The sequence below is a fragment of the Eurosta solidaginis genome, chromosome 3 (assembly GCF_040869045.1).
Source record: "Eurosta solidaginis isolate ZX-2024a chromosome 3, ASM4086904v1, whole genome shotgun sequence".
Lineage (NCBI taxonomy): Eukaryota > Metazoa > Arthropoda > Insecta > Diptera > Tephritidae > Eurosta > Eurosta solidaginis.
The window spans coordinates 23583796-23599404 of record NC_090321.1 but is presented as its reverse complement, the minus strand read 5'-3'; the positions used below and the strand labels follow the sequence as shown (position 1 = coordinate 23599404).

Below are 15609 nucleotides of genomic sequence, written 5' to 3'. Positions count from 1 at the left end.
TTGGCGTGGTTTGTGATATAGCCTTTCTGGTGGATTGCGCATAGCACACTTAAATACTAGCCTGGAGTCACGTGCTCATCCGACCATTACCCGGCGTCTTGTTATTCTTTAGCCGGGATGTTACCATTCCCACTTTGTCAAAATTGGCAGCCGTAACGTTTCCCGTTATAGACAATAAGGGTATCGGACTCGTCTTCCTCCGAGCCATTGCTAACCAGCTCGGAAAAGTGCTACCTTCACAACTTAAGCACAATCTGTACATTAGTTACCACTGCCTCACTTTCTTTCTCTCTAAATTGGTATCTCTTTATCTTCTTCGCGTCACCATAATGCTCCCATTTGCCGTGCCTTACCGCACCCGTACGCAGCGTGGCCATTTTTTCATAGGCAGCGCTACATTTCTGATCGTTGCAGTTGTTTTTGCGGTTCGCTGAAAACCTTTGGGGTCAGCAGCGGTGGTACGTAATAGGAGAAAAATAAAATCGAACTGCTCGGTCACACCGTCAGGTCAAAGAGTGCTTTCAGTGAGCAAGTGTGAAGCCGAGTGGAGTAAACATCCGCTGTCTGTTTCGTGAGCAGCTTTTCGATGACAAACAGAGCCATATTCGTATCTTGGCTGTCACAAGGCAGTGGTCTCCTCGATATATGCACCTCGTAGAGCTCTCACATTCAGGACAAGTGAAATACGCCTGCCGCCAATTACGACGTAATCGATTTGGTTTCGCGTTCTTTGATGAGGAGATAGCCAAGTTGTATCGTTTACCTTTTTATGTTGGAACTTGGTACTGAAAATGACCATATTTCGAGCCGCGCAGAAGTCTCCGCTGCGATAACTGGCGACAATTGGTAACACGAAGAGAATTTAAATCGTTTTCCACCTAGTCCTTCCAGCGAAGGTGCTACGAAGCTGCTTCCGTAGGCGGATTCCGATAATACTTCCTTAGCCTGAGCATCAACTTTAATTCGCATAAAATGGCCTAGCCAGCGTTGCAGCTGTTTTAATTCGGTGGACTGTTTTAAACGCGTAACATATCGTAAGCCTTGCGAAGCACCTTTACCTCGAACATTCCCAGACCGCTTCATGTAATATTGTCATGGTTCATGCTTCTGCCCCACATAGGAGGAGGGGTGCGATATGTAACTTGTAAGGCCTGATCTTTGTTTGACGGAGAGGATTTTACTTTTTAATTGCCTACTCAGCCTAAAGTAGCATTTATTGCCAAAAGGGGTTCTTATCTGGATCAGTGGGTGGTTTAACGCTGCTGCTAAAAGAAACAGTCTTGCGTCAGACCTGGCATCTAAAACGAGTGATAACGTAGCAGGAACTAGTGATCTGCTACGCAGAAGTCTTCTTCGCTCCGTATCAAAAAATATTCTGTTATTATCACTTGTTTGTTTTATTTTTGGAAATGAGTTTAATTCTTAGTTAAATACATATACTAGGTAAATATATTTTTACATATACTTCAAACTTCATTATCTTTCGCTTCCTTTGCACTCACATTTGGATAAATTACAAAATTTTCATCATCCAATATTTCATAGACTGTTTCACGAAATGTGTCAAATTCGGTTAGAAATTTGCTCATAGTGTCTAACATGATTTTAATTATTGCCGGTTTTATAGGCGTGATGTCGGCAGTGTTTGCTAGATCCTCATAGTAATTGTACTAGAAAAAAAAACGAAAATTATTAAACACAGTAAGTTATTCGGATATAAGCTTCACGATTGCCGAGTGTTTGTGTAATGTCAGAAATACTCCGCCGAAAGTTTTGGGGAGCGTTAACGGTTGAGAGTTCTTTGATAGATAGATAGATGTAAGGCGCGATAACCTCCGAAGAAATTTTAGGCCGAGCTTCTCGTCGTGCTCCTTTTTTATTTTCTACAAATTGGTGGGACGGGAGCTGCTCGGCATCTGCAAAGCAGATGAGTTTTCACTGAGAGTTCTTAACTTGATAAAAAATCAGTGAACTCGGCTACTAAACCGACCTTCGAGAGAACAAATTTATTTGTACATATTGAACCTCTGCATGAAAAATGAATTTACAGGGATTCAAGCGGTTCATAAGAGCAATATACAGCTTTATAGCTCCAAAGCTTCTGCAACCCAATTGTCAACCTTACCTAGGCGAGGGGAATCCTGTTACAAATATGAATTTATCATACACATATGTAGCAGGCGAGGTTCTGGCGACCCCAAGTTCCTCATGGAACCAGGAGGTGGGAGTGCGGTATGGCCTAGAAGGTTTAATGTGGTCATATTAATCGTTCCGGAGATGGTTGGGCTAGTACCTTAATGGTGATTTGTTACCGGAACGTACCAATCTATATCCGGCAAAGGACCATCAACATCGATAACACTCCCCAAAGTCTTCGGGGAGTGTCTTTATCGTTAATACAACAACAACAACACATGAATTTACAATATTAAGCAAACGCTGGCCGAGGTTTCGCGACAAACCGGTTTCGGCGTTGACCGACACTGATTATGGCACAACCCCGAAACCGGTTTGTCTCGAAACCAAATTTGACAAGGAATGACGGAAAATCGTTCCAATATAAATCATTTGTCCACCCTATCGGAAAATCAATAAAACAAAATAAGTCAGCTGGCCGAGGCACATAGAGGTATTTGAGCAATCTGGGCGGCCAAAAATCAATTTTTCAAAACGCAGCAAATAAAAAAAAAAATTAGTTTTAGTAGGCCAATACTCTAGCGTATTAGAATCAATACTTATTTATTTTCATAATTCAAATTCCTAGTGTGAAAATCCACTCAAAGTTTGAACATTCGTGCGTATTTTGCGGCAGTTTTTCACGTCCTTAAGGCTCCATTACTGATACTTAGCATAGGCTTGACTTGACTTGAGAACTGTCACTTACAGTTCTGTTAAATGAACATTGCATGTTACTGATTACTAAAAACTTACCAACACTTGACTTAGAAGTCTGTTGAATTTTGATTTTCTATGTAAGTTCTAAGTGAAGTTTATATTTTGAGATGCCATTTGTTTGTTTCCACTTCATTTTGACCTTTTGTCATACAAATTTACATTTATTGATTATGATGCCAGATTGTATGCGCTAAGTGGAGTATAATCGTGGTTAAGTTGGCAAGTTTACGCCAAGTCAAGTCAAGTCTATGGTAAGTATCAGTAATGGAGCCTTTAGAGTATATACATTTTCAATTGATATTTTTACGGGTTCCAGTGAAGTTTATAAAAAATAAGCCATGGATGCTTATGAAACAGGTAAGTGTTGATAATATTTATGTGTTTTAAAATTTATATAGTACTTAACGCCATAGTAATACAATTTTTAAAAAGTGATGTATTGGTGCAAAATTTTTTCCCAAATTTTTTTTTCCAAAAGGTTTTTGTTTTAGTGCGCCGCTTTGTCCCGCATTGATTCCAATTTTTTTAGAAAACCTGTGTTTTGTTAATTTATACAGTGGAAAGATTGGTCCCACTTATTCCCGCTTTTTGAAAAAAATTGGTAATTTTGAGCGTTGCACAATGTTGCCATCTCCATAGGGTGAGCAATAAAAAATAGTAAACATACTCCAATTTTGTTGAAATTTGGCGCGTGATCTTGTTGTAGCATAAAAAGAATATATATGCAATATGGTGATGATTGGTACCGTGCCACGCCCCCTACTCTTGTGTGCGGTTATATTAAAAGATGTCTGATTTTTATGAAACTCAGTTTGGACGTTAATTTCACGTTTAGAAACGCAATCGCGGAATTTGATCTTGTTTGGTGAATCAATGTGCTGTTAACGAATCCTAGATCTATTTGGCCAATGTACCCCAAAAAATGCAATCGACGACTAACATTTTTTTTGTATGTTCTGTATATAGCTGTATTAGGATTTTTTTAATTAAGGTTTCTCTGGTCGAGTAATCCACCCGTAACGAATTATTCAATCACATGAAAGCATCAGATGCGGAAAGTATTAAAGAGAAATTAAGCAGTTAAACAAATACTTTGTAAGCTGGGGACCTTATTCAAAAAAAGATACCATTGAAGCTCGAAAGATACATACGTCGTTTGAAATTCAAGATGATGACCTGCCTGACATACCCTCTGATGATGAGCCTTAAAGAATGATAAATAGCCACGCGACTGGACTTCTGTTACAAATGACAGTGTATCGGATTTTGGATACGAGTTTTAGCTTTAGTATTGATTATTTACTAGTCTGGTATTACCGCACATGTAAGCCATGTATAGAAATTCACTATTTTTCCGCAGGCTTAAATCTTTTTGATAATTACTTAATAAATTGTGTTAGAATTCTCGATGCCAGGCATATAAAAATAAATGCCAAAAATCAGCGAAACGTGCGATCTGCTTGTAAGTTGTATATTATTATACTAGAATGTCCGTAGACTTTTTTATATATAATAAAATAAAATAAAAACTTAAATATAACTGAAATATCGATGAGTAACATAATTAAAAAATTTAAAGCAAAAATTAATGATTTTTTAAGAAACTTTGCTGTCCGTAGACTTTTTTGGACCACTGTATATATAATAAAATAATATAAAATAAAAATTTAAATAAAACTGAAATCACGATGAGTAACATAATTAAACAATTTAAAGCAAAAACAATGATTTTTAAGAAACTTTGCTGTCCTTAGACTTTCTTGGGCCACTGTATATATAATAAAATTAAATAAAAACTTAAATGTAACTGAAATCACGATGAGTAACATAATTAAACAATTTAAAGCAAAAAACAATGATTTTTTAAGAAACTTTGCTGTCCGTACACTTTTTGGGCCACTGTTTATATAATAAAATAAAATAAATAGTTAAATATAACTGAAATCACCATGAATAACATAATTCAACAATTTAAAGCAAAACACAATGATCTTTTACGAAACTTTGCTGTCCGCATACTTTTTTGGTCAACTGTATATATGATAAAATAAAATAAATAGTTAAATATAACTGAAATCACGATGAGTAACATAATTAAACAATTTAAAGCAAAAAACAATGATTTTTAAGAAACTTTGCTGTCCGTAGATTTTTTTGGGCCACTGTGTATATAATAAAATAAAATAAATTGTTAAATATAACTGAAATCACCATAAATAACATAATTAAACAATTTAAAGCAAAAAACAATGATTTTTAAGAAACTTTGCTGTCCGTACACTTTTCTGGACCGCTGTATATACAATTAAATAAAATAAATAGTTAAATATAACTGAAATCACCATGAATAACATAATTAAACAATTTAACGCAAAAAACAATGATTTTTTAAGAAACTTTGCTGTTCGTATACTTTTTTGGACAACTGTATATATGATAAAATAAAATAAATAGTTAAATATAACTGAAATAACCATGAATAACATAATTAAACAATTTAAAGCAAAAAACAATAATTTTTTAAGAAACTTTGCTGTCCGTATACTTTTTTGGACCGCTGTATATACAATTAAATAAAATAAATAGTTAAATATAACTGAAATCACCATGAATAACATAATTAAACAATTTAACGCAAAAAACAATGATTTTTTACGAAACTTTGCTGTCCGTATACTTTTTTGGACAACTGTATATATGATAAAATAAAATAAATAGATAAATATAACTGAAATCACCATAAATAACATAATTAAACAATTTAAAGCAAAAAACAATGATTTTTAAGAAACTTTGCTGTCCGTACACTTTTTTGGACCGCTGTATATACAATTAAATAAAATAAATAGTTAAATATAACTGAAATCACCATGAATAACATAATTAAACAATTTAACGCAAAAAACAATGATTTTTTAAGAAACTTTGCTGTTCGTATACTTTTTTGGACAACTGTATATATGATAAAATAAAATAAATAGTTAAATATAACTGAAATAACCATGAATAACATAATTAAACAATTTAAAGCAAAAAACAATAATTTTTTAAGAAACTTTCCTGTCCGTACACTTTTTTGGACCACTGTATATATAATTAAATAAAATAAATAGTTAAATATGACTGAAATCACCATGAATAACATAATTAAACAATTTAAAGCAAAAACAATAATTTTTTAAGAAACTTTGCTGTCCGTATACTTTTTTGGACCGCTGTATATACAATTAAATAAAATAAATAGTTAAATATAACTGAAATCACCATGAATAACATAATTAAACAATTTAAAGCAAAAAACAATGATTTTTTAAGAAACTTTGCTGTCCGTATACTTTTTTGGACCACTGTATATATAATTAAATAAAATAAATAGTTAAATATGACTGAAATCACCATGAATAACATAATTAAACAATTTAAAGCAAAAAACAATAATTTTTTAAGAAACTTTCCTGTCCGTACACTTTTTTGGACCACTGTATATATAATTAAATAAAATAAATAGTTAAATATGACTGAAATCACCATGAATAACATAATTAAACAATTTAACGCAAAAAAACAATGATTTTTTACGAAACTTTGCTGTCCGTATACTTTTTTGGACAACTGTATATATGATAAAATAAAATAAATAGATAAATATAACTGAAATCACCATGAATAACATAATTAAACAATTTAAAGCAAAAACAATGATTTTTTAAGAAACTTTGCTGTCCGTATACTTTTTTGGACCACTGTATATATAATTAAATAAAATAAATAGTTAAATATGACTGAAATCACCATGAATAACATAATTAAACAATTTAAAGCAAAAAACAATGATTTTTTAAGAAACTTTGCTGTCCGTATACTTTTTTGGACCAATGTATATATGATAAAATAAAATAAGTAGTTAAATATAACTGAAATCACCATGAAAAATATATAATAATTAAATTATTTAAAACAAAAAACAATTATTTTTTAAGAAACTTTGCTGTCTGTAGACTTGTTTGGACCACTGTATATATAATAAAATAAAATAAATATTTAAATATAACTCAAATCACCATGAGTAACATAATTAAACTATTTAAAGCCAAAATAATTTTGGCCGCCCAGATTGCTCAAATACCTCTATGTGCGAGTTCTTTATATTTTTTCTTGCGCTTTCGATATGGCTCGCCTCCAGCTAAAAAATACTGCAATTTTATTTCTGTTATTACTGTTCGTTTTTTTTTTTATTTATGAAATTAAATATATTAGGGGTGTGTTCCAAACGCACTTAGAATGGCGTTGCGCCACCTTTGATAGAATTATTTGTTCGGGCTTCACTCAATTTGGTGCTATTATACATAATACATCCATAATTCGATTGGATATAACGCCTTCTTCGATGTTGCTGTGTTCCAGGGAACTTACCAGATGGCTGAAAACAAAAACTCAAAAGTTAAATTTCTTAATTCAAAATTCAAAAAGTAATCAGAGAACAAAAATTTTGCGCAAAATTTAAAGTTGTTTGCTCTCTGATTACTTTCTGAATTTTGACTTCTGAATTTTGACTTCTGAAATTTGGCTTATGAAGTTTGGTTTTCTGAAAAAAGGGTTCTGACTAATGTTTTCTGAAAAAATATGTTTCTCAATTTTTGTTTTCTGAATCCTCCTCGCGCCACCGCGGTAATGGCAAAAATACAACAAAAAATTGTTTAATGCGAATCCAGCGAGATGTCGAAAATCGCTTTGGTAAACCCTCGACAGTCGTGATCAGCATTGATTATCCGTATGCCAATACAAATTATTTACCTCTAGATCATTTATTTCGTGCGTTAGTCTTTTCCGCAGACCTTTTGCTTTTCGTTTAGCTAATTCAGTGTCTGTCTCTTGCAACATATCGTCTCGATTGGGTAGTGTTTTCCGTTTATTAAAATATTCCAGCGCAAAGCGCACGGTAAGATCGAGTAGTGCAGAGAAAGTATTGATATGAAGGCCCACAAAAGCCATTGTTGGCTGATTAATATTGATGCAGTGTTTGTAAAGTGGGTATACTACATTTTCATCTATGAAAACACCACAGTCGGTGCTTAAAAAAGGGGCTGTATAATTAAAACCAGTGCAATAAATTACGACGCTGAAATTTTGGGTGGTGCCATCGCTAAAGCAAGCGCCATTTGTTGTAAAATATTTGATGGCTGGTTTGAGTACGACATTCGGTTTGAAATTACTGGGTGGTGGCGGCGTCACGTGATAGCTGATGCAAATATGTGTGGCATATTTGGATATTTGGTGACCTAAATCCATGCCACTGTAACCAGAGCCGATAATAAGAACCGTTTCATCTATTAAAGAAATAAATAGTTAAGAATTCATAGACTTAATAATAACTGTATGGTATATATGGATGACAATTTTCTAGACTTTTTTGCCTTCGAGATATTCGGGATCTGAAAGTTCGACTCCGGAATCCCGGGGCCATCCCGAAATTTAGCCAGTATATATTTGTTTATGGTGTTTGACAAAAAAAGACGCGTTTCACAAATTCAGTAATTCCATTATACGATTTTCCAAAAATCCTAGTCAAATATTGAAATTCTAGCTGTTAAAATGAGGAAGAAATGACGTAAAACCTCGAACAAATCGTTGTATAGGATACATATTATATATAAGACCGATCTTGACAACTATTTCAGACAACAATCTATTCCTTGAGTATATGTAAGCATCCGGTGAAATTTCAAGCTCTAGCCCATACAGTGTGAAAGAAATGGCAAAACCCATCTTATCCGATGTGATATAGCGGTGTTTATCGAAATCTTAGACACGAGTATCTCGAAAAATTTAATCAATTTGGAAAATCTGACTTTAGAATAAGGTTATGTATGTGCGATGAAAATCATTGTTTAATGCTTGTTTCGCTCTTAAAATGGGAATATTTATGGAACAAGTTTTAAAGTATTAAGATGGATATTAAAATGCTATTTTCAACAATCCCGGTATTAAAGTCCGATAATTGCGGCGTTTTTAAAAAAGACCAGGGGTCGAATCGTTACATACGATCCGTAATCGAATGCCGTTCTTTAAATCACTTTAGCTCCGAAAAGGTGTATTGGATTAACGAAATATGTGAACTAGGGACAACGCGTTCCCACTAAATCAATAATATATTATTATTTTTTTAAATAGTTGGATAGCCTTGTTTTTATCGCTTGTGTGAAAACCGTTTTCGATCCGTGATCGTATGTTACGATTCCATAACAGGATCCCGTGATCGTCATTCTAATGGTATCACACTGTCAGAGACCTTCCTTCTAGGAATGTTTTTTATAAAGTTGTTTTTCCATAATCTCATAGAGATGAAGATACTGTAGGCTCGAAGACCGAAAAAAATTAAGACTGCCACCTATGTACCCATAAAAGCGAATTTCTTAAACTGAAGTTCAGAGGGGCAAAATATAATACAGTAATTGTGCTAGAACTTTTCACTCAGGAAAAATATGATAGATCTACCACTTTACTGATAGAATTTTCAACATTAGCCGTGTTTTTTTTACATCTATAGACGTTTACGCTTAAACTTTATATGGACTGCTAAGCGTTAAACTTTAAATACACCTCTGAAATTGCTGCGCTTAAAATTTGTTCTACTAAATTTCAATACGCATTGTACTCAAATGTAACTGAAATATGTGTCTATGTTTCACCTCTACATTAATTCTATGTATTCTATGCGTGTCCACTATTCATCGCAACTGATTCAGCTATATGTTATACACCACCAGAGGTTTGTGTCTCCGATTTTAGGTACACCCTGTTCTGTTGTTAGTAATTTAACCACTGCCGCTAGATGCGCCTCCTAAGCATTATCTAAGCGAGGATAAGCGTTTTTTTACGCGGAAACGTAAACGTATACGCGTGTAAAAAAAAAAACGGCTATTGTTGACATACCCTTGAAATCTCGCGCTCTCCGATACATATGGCTGTGCATGTGCCGGCCCTGATATTTTTCCCAATTCTTTATGTGCGCATAATTTGGGGTCACACCTCGCCCATTACAAACAAATATGAATTCAAATTCCTTAACATGAAATTGATTGCTTCCCTTGTCAAGTACATAAACCTGAAAGTTTTAAAAAATTGTCGATGTTAAAAATTTTATACGAAAATCTCAATAACGTAGCACTTTAAGTACCTCCCATAGTCCGTTATATGGTCTAATGCGTATTACTTCATGTTCCAGTTTGATATGTGGTGCCAAGTTAAAGTGCTTTGCATATGCTTGATGATATTCCAATACCTCAGGTGCGCTGATAAAAGACTCCTTTATATTTTTGGGGTAATCAAAGTCACAGTAAGCCATTATTTCTTTGGGTCCATTGGTGCTACAAGAGGAATTGTATTTTTTTTACATTTTGATTTCACAAAGCACTTTTTAAGCACAACTTTAAATATTTGACACACCGTAATTCTTCATAGATGCTGCTATGGACGTCGGGTTCACATTTGGCACCCGCTGTCTCTGTGAACACCCATTGTCCGCCAATAGACTGACTCTTTTCATAGCAAATAACGTCGAAACCTTGGGCTAATGAGTGTTTAACAGCCGTTAGACCACCGGGGCCTGCACCCACCACGCAAATACGTTTTGTACTACTTGAGGTAATCATTTTTTATATTTTTTGAAATTAGTTTTTGCTTTAACTTAGTAACTCTCTTACATCTTTGTATCACTGAATATTGTCATTACTTTCACCAACTCAAAAGCGTGCGATTATAAAGCTTGTCTAATATATATTTATTTATATGTAGCTAGAATTAAAGAGCGGATGCAGTGATATACTGTTACGCATATACCAGAGATTTTAGGTTTGAATCTCACAAAAATTGGGATTGATTTTTCGCCATAGCGATTTCTACTTTAAAACAATAAAAGTTTCTGAAAACAATGAAATCTGAAAATTATCATTATTAAAAAAAAAAACGTGTACCAAATTGAAGCACAAATTTCTATGGCGAAATTGACTATCTGCAGTGCACTGGGAACCATTGAATAATCATAGAATATTTTGACGAATATTTGCATCACTAAGCTGATACTAAGCAGCCACCCGTATGTACGTAAACAAATCAATCTTCATTTACACACATACATACAAGACAACGGAGAGATACTCACAAACACATGTAATCATCAGCCGAAGTAGTACTCACATATACACGTGCATATGGCTACAAACTACAAATATACATGTATATGGCTGGTAACCAAGCATTAAGTTATTAGACCTTAGGAGAAATGGGTTAACGCGGAAACCGAAAGTATAAAAGCAGCGCAAGCTGAGGCATGACTAATCAGTTTGATTTAGGCACGAAATTTGTTGTGAAGTATAAATGTTATTGGGAAGTACTCTCAAAGTAGTCTAATAAAGACCTTCTTGCATTACTGAATATTGGAGTTATGTATTCGACAATTTTTCAAGGTTTCAAATAAGCGGAATTTCCCAAAATTCGTTACAATATTTTATACCGCGTGGTTTGGACCCATGAAAGGTGTGAGTACAGATCTCAAAAGCAAAATATCGGAATGGATTTGGACCCATCTGAACATTCGGATTGGGGGTATTTGAAGTGAATATATTATTATTATTACTATTTTTATTATTATTAGGCCTCGATGTACTGCAACCGTTATTTAGATTTATTATGGTTCACCTTTCAGCCTTTTACAGTATGTGAAGGCTTTTAATGTACCTCTTCAGATTTTTTACTCCATATACCGAAGGGTTTAACAGTCACGCCACATAGATGGGAGAGTCTCTTGATTTGGCATGTGAACAGGAGTTTCATTCCCCAGCTAATAAAAGCGACAAATTTGTGTGTGGTGTAGATAAAACTTACTTATTGTTTTCCGTATAGGTTTCCTCTGCTTAGAGTGATGAATTTGGCTGATACTCTAGTTGTTGAGAGTATAAACATTTTGGCCTGCCTTTGCGCTGAGCATTCAACACAATGTTGTCTAAACTACTTTGTTTCCCAGTTTATGGTTTCCGTAGTGTGTGCCTTTGTGAGTCCACAATTGGGGCTCTGGACCAAAGAAAGTTGCTAAAGCACCCTGCTTAGCTAGATAGTCTGCCTGTTCATGACCTTTATATCCCTGATGCCTAGGAACCCATACAGACAAAACCTTGTTTTAGCTCCCAGATCAGTTAGGACTGTTATACATTCATCCAACAGCTTAGAAATAGCTGCGTAAGAGTGCAAGGCATTCAAGGCTGACCGGCTCTTTGATATAATTGGGATACTGCTCGAGGATAAGCCTCTTCGTAAAAATTCTCTACCGCAAACTTCTATTGCATGGTTTTCAGCTTGAAAAATAGTGGGGTAGCATCCCATTGGTAACGATTTCTTGAAGTTCGGCTCATAGATGCCAGCTCTCATTTTTCCGTCATCAAATATTGATCCATCCCTAAACCAGACCTCTAAGCGGTCAGTATTTGGATTTCCTGTTTCCTGAAGAGTTCTGTCCACAATTGACACCTCAAAATTCAGTGAGATTCTGAGCGTGGGAGCAGCACAAACTCTTCGATGCAGTTTGCTTAATTTTGTTATTGTTACGTCCACCAAACTAAGGAAGCATATGTGACTATTGGCTTCGCAACAGTATTAAAAGTCTAGTATACCATTTTGGGAAAAAGCCCTCTTCTTTCGCCATAGCGTCCAGTGCGAAGAATGAATACATAGTTTTGTCCTATGGTGTAGTCAACGAGATGAGAACACCTGAATATTCATTTCATTTTCGCTCCTGGTTCTATATTATTTTTGTTATGTTGCTTGTGTTTTGGTTTTAATTGAAATGTTTTGCTTCCATCACCTTTTATAGCGCAGGCCCAAGTTCGATTTCTTGGTCGCTTTCTGCCATAAAAACTAGCTCAGCAAAAGTTCACCAGTCCATTCGGAATTCACATATAACCTGCAGATCACCTCAATTTTTAGGAAAAACGAAACTTTTTATTCCGCAAGTCAGAGAAGAAGATTGGCCTCAAATTCAACTGAGTAAGTTTCGTGTACAAATTACTGTTCTTTGCTGTTGGAATATTTATTATCAGAGATTAATATTTTTGCGTTGTATTTTTCGAGTATTTACTTGAGTACGAGATAAACAAAAGGTAATGTGCGATAAGTAATATAATCGGTATAATAAATACACTGCTGTAGATTTTTCATCTTTTTTTCCGAAACACTAGCTAAAGATCATTTCTAGATTAATTATATGTATAACAAGTAAGGAAGGCTAAGTCCGGGTGTAACCGCACATTACATACTCAGTCGAGAGCTATGGAGACAAAATAAGGGAAAATCACCATGTAGGAAAATGAACCTAGGGTAACCCTGGAATGTGTTTGTATGACATGTGTATCAAATGGAAGGTATTAAAGAGTATTTAAAGTTGGAGTGGGCCATAGTTCTATAGGTGGACGCCATTTAGGGATATCGCCATAAAGGTTGGCCAGGGCTGACTCTAGAACTTTTTGTACGATATGAGTATCAAATGAAAGGTGTTAATGAGTATTTTAAAAGGGCGTGGACCTTAGTTCTATGGGTGGACGCCTTTTCGAGATATCGCCATAAAGGTGGACCAGGGTTGACTCTAGGATGCGTTTGTACAATATGGGTATCAAAAGAAAGGTGATAATGAGTATTTTAAAAGGGAGTGGGCCTTAGTTCTATAGGTGGACCAGGGGTGACTCTAGAATGTGGGTATCAAATTAAAGGAATAAAGGGTTTTAATAGGGAGTGGTGGTAGTTGTATATGTTAAGGCGTTTTCGAGATATCGACTAAAATGTGGACCAATGTGACCTAGAACATCATCTCTAGGGTACCGCTAATTTATTTATATATGTAATACCACGAAAAGTATTCCTGCCAAGATTCCAAGGGCTTTTGATTTCGCCCTGCAAAAATTTTTCATTTTCTTCTACTGATGTGTCACACCCATTTTACAAAGATTTTTTCTAAAGTTATATTTTGCGTCAGAAAACCAATCCAATTATCACGTTTCATCCCTTTTTTCGTATTTGGTATAGAATTATGGAATTTTTTTAATTTTTCGTAATTTTCGATATCGAAAAAGTGGGCGTGGTCATAGTCGGATTTCGGCTATTTTTTATACCAATAGAAAGTGAGTTCACATAAGTACGTGAACTGAGTTTTATAAAGATATATCGGTTTTTGCTCAATTTAGCGTGTTAACGGCCGAGCGGAAGGACAGACGGTCAACTCTGTGTAAAAACTGGGCGTGGCTTCAACCGATTTCGCCTTTTTCACAGAAAACAGTTATCGTCCTAGAATCTAAGCTCCTACCAAATCTCACAAGGATTGGTAAACTTTTGTTCGACTTATGGCATTAAAAGTATTCTAGACAAATTAAATGAAAAAGGGCGGAGCCATGCCCAATTTGGAATTTTCTTTTATTTTTGTATTTTGTTGCACCATATCATTACTGGAGTTGAATGCTGACATAAATTACTTGTATACTGTAAAGATATTAAATTTTTTGTTAAAGTTTGACTTGAAAAACATTTTTTATTTAAAAGTGGGCGTTTTCGGCATCCGATTTTACTGATTTTTATGTAGCACATATATAGTAATAGGAGCAACGTCCCTGCCAAATTTCATCATGATATCTTCAACGACTACCAAATTACAGCTCGCACAATTTTTAAATTACCTTCTTTTAAAAGTGGGCGGTGCCACGCCCGTTGTCCAAACTTTTACTAAATTTCTATTCTGCGTCAGATCAACCCACCCACCAAGTTTCATCGCTTTATCCGTCTTTGGTAATGCATTATCGCACTTTTTCGGTTTTTCCAAATTTTCGATATCGAAAAAGTGGGCGTGGTTATAGTCCGATTTCGTTCATTTTAAATAGCGATCTGAGGTGAGTGCCTAGAAACGTACGTACCAAATTTCATTAAGATACTTCAAAATTTTCTCAAGTTATCGTGTTTACGGACGGACGGACATGTCTAAATAAATTTCTCTTTTCGCCCAGATCATTTTGATATATAGAAGTCTGTATCTATCTCGATTAGTTTATGCCGTTACGGATTACCATTATGCGAACAAAATGAATATACTCTGTGAGCTCTGCTCAGCTGAGTATAAAAATATGTTCCTCAGTTATTCATAGCACTTAATGACACGAGACAAGATAAGGCATAATGCCCCGCTATTTTCGAAAGTGTTATAAGTCCAATTTTTGTATCGAGATAATGAGGGGTCCCGTACATTTCAATTCTTAAATAATGGTAAAGGCTAGCTGATTCTAAGTTTGCTCTAGATATTATACAGTTATTAGTTTATTCAACTAAGCAAATAGTTTTTGTCAAATTTAGAAAATAAAGTAATGCTTTTTTAGCACCAAATAGACTTACTCTATTTCCGAAAAAAGTGAAATATAAATAATAATTATATTGATTTATTATAGCCCAAAATTAAATAGAACGGATTTTTTCCTAATTTTTCATTTGCTGGAAGAGATTATTACATAACGACTGACATTACTTACTTACCTAATTGGCGCTTAACAGTTTAAACGGTTATGGCCGTCCAACAAGGCGCGGCAGTCGCTCCTTCTCTCTGCCAACCGGCGACAATTGGTCACAGCAAGGGAGTTTAAATCGGTTTCCACCTGGTGCTTTCAACGGAGTGGGGGCCGTCCTCTACCT

General features: G+C 34.8%; 2 protein-coding genes across 2 annotated transcripts in view; one reads left to right on the top strand and one right to left on the bottom strand.

Moving 5' to 3' along the window:
• The window catches only part of LOC137246283 (senecionine N-oxygenase-like), a 339460-nt gene that overhangs the window by 47566 nt on the left and 276285 nt on the right, over window positions 1-15609 (top strand). The window lies entirely within an intron of this gene.
• Window positions 1374-10754, bottom strand: LOC137243459 (senecionine N-oxygenase-like). Its single transcript, XM_067771248.1, has 5 exons — window positions 10342-10754; window positions 10073-10262; window positions 9829-10000; window positions 7690-8222; window positions 1374-1670 (listed from the first exon to the last, which is right to left on the bottom strand). Exons 1-5 carry the CDS (start codon window positions 10545-10547, stop codon window positions 1467-1469), a joined length of 1305 nt encoding a protein of 434 aa, XP_067627349.1. The 5' UTR covers window positions 10548-10754; the 3' UTR covers window positions 1374-1466.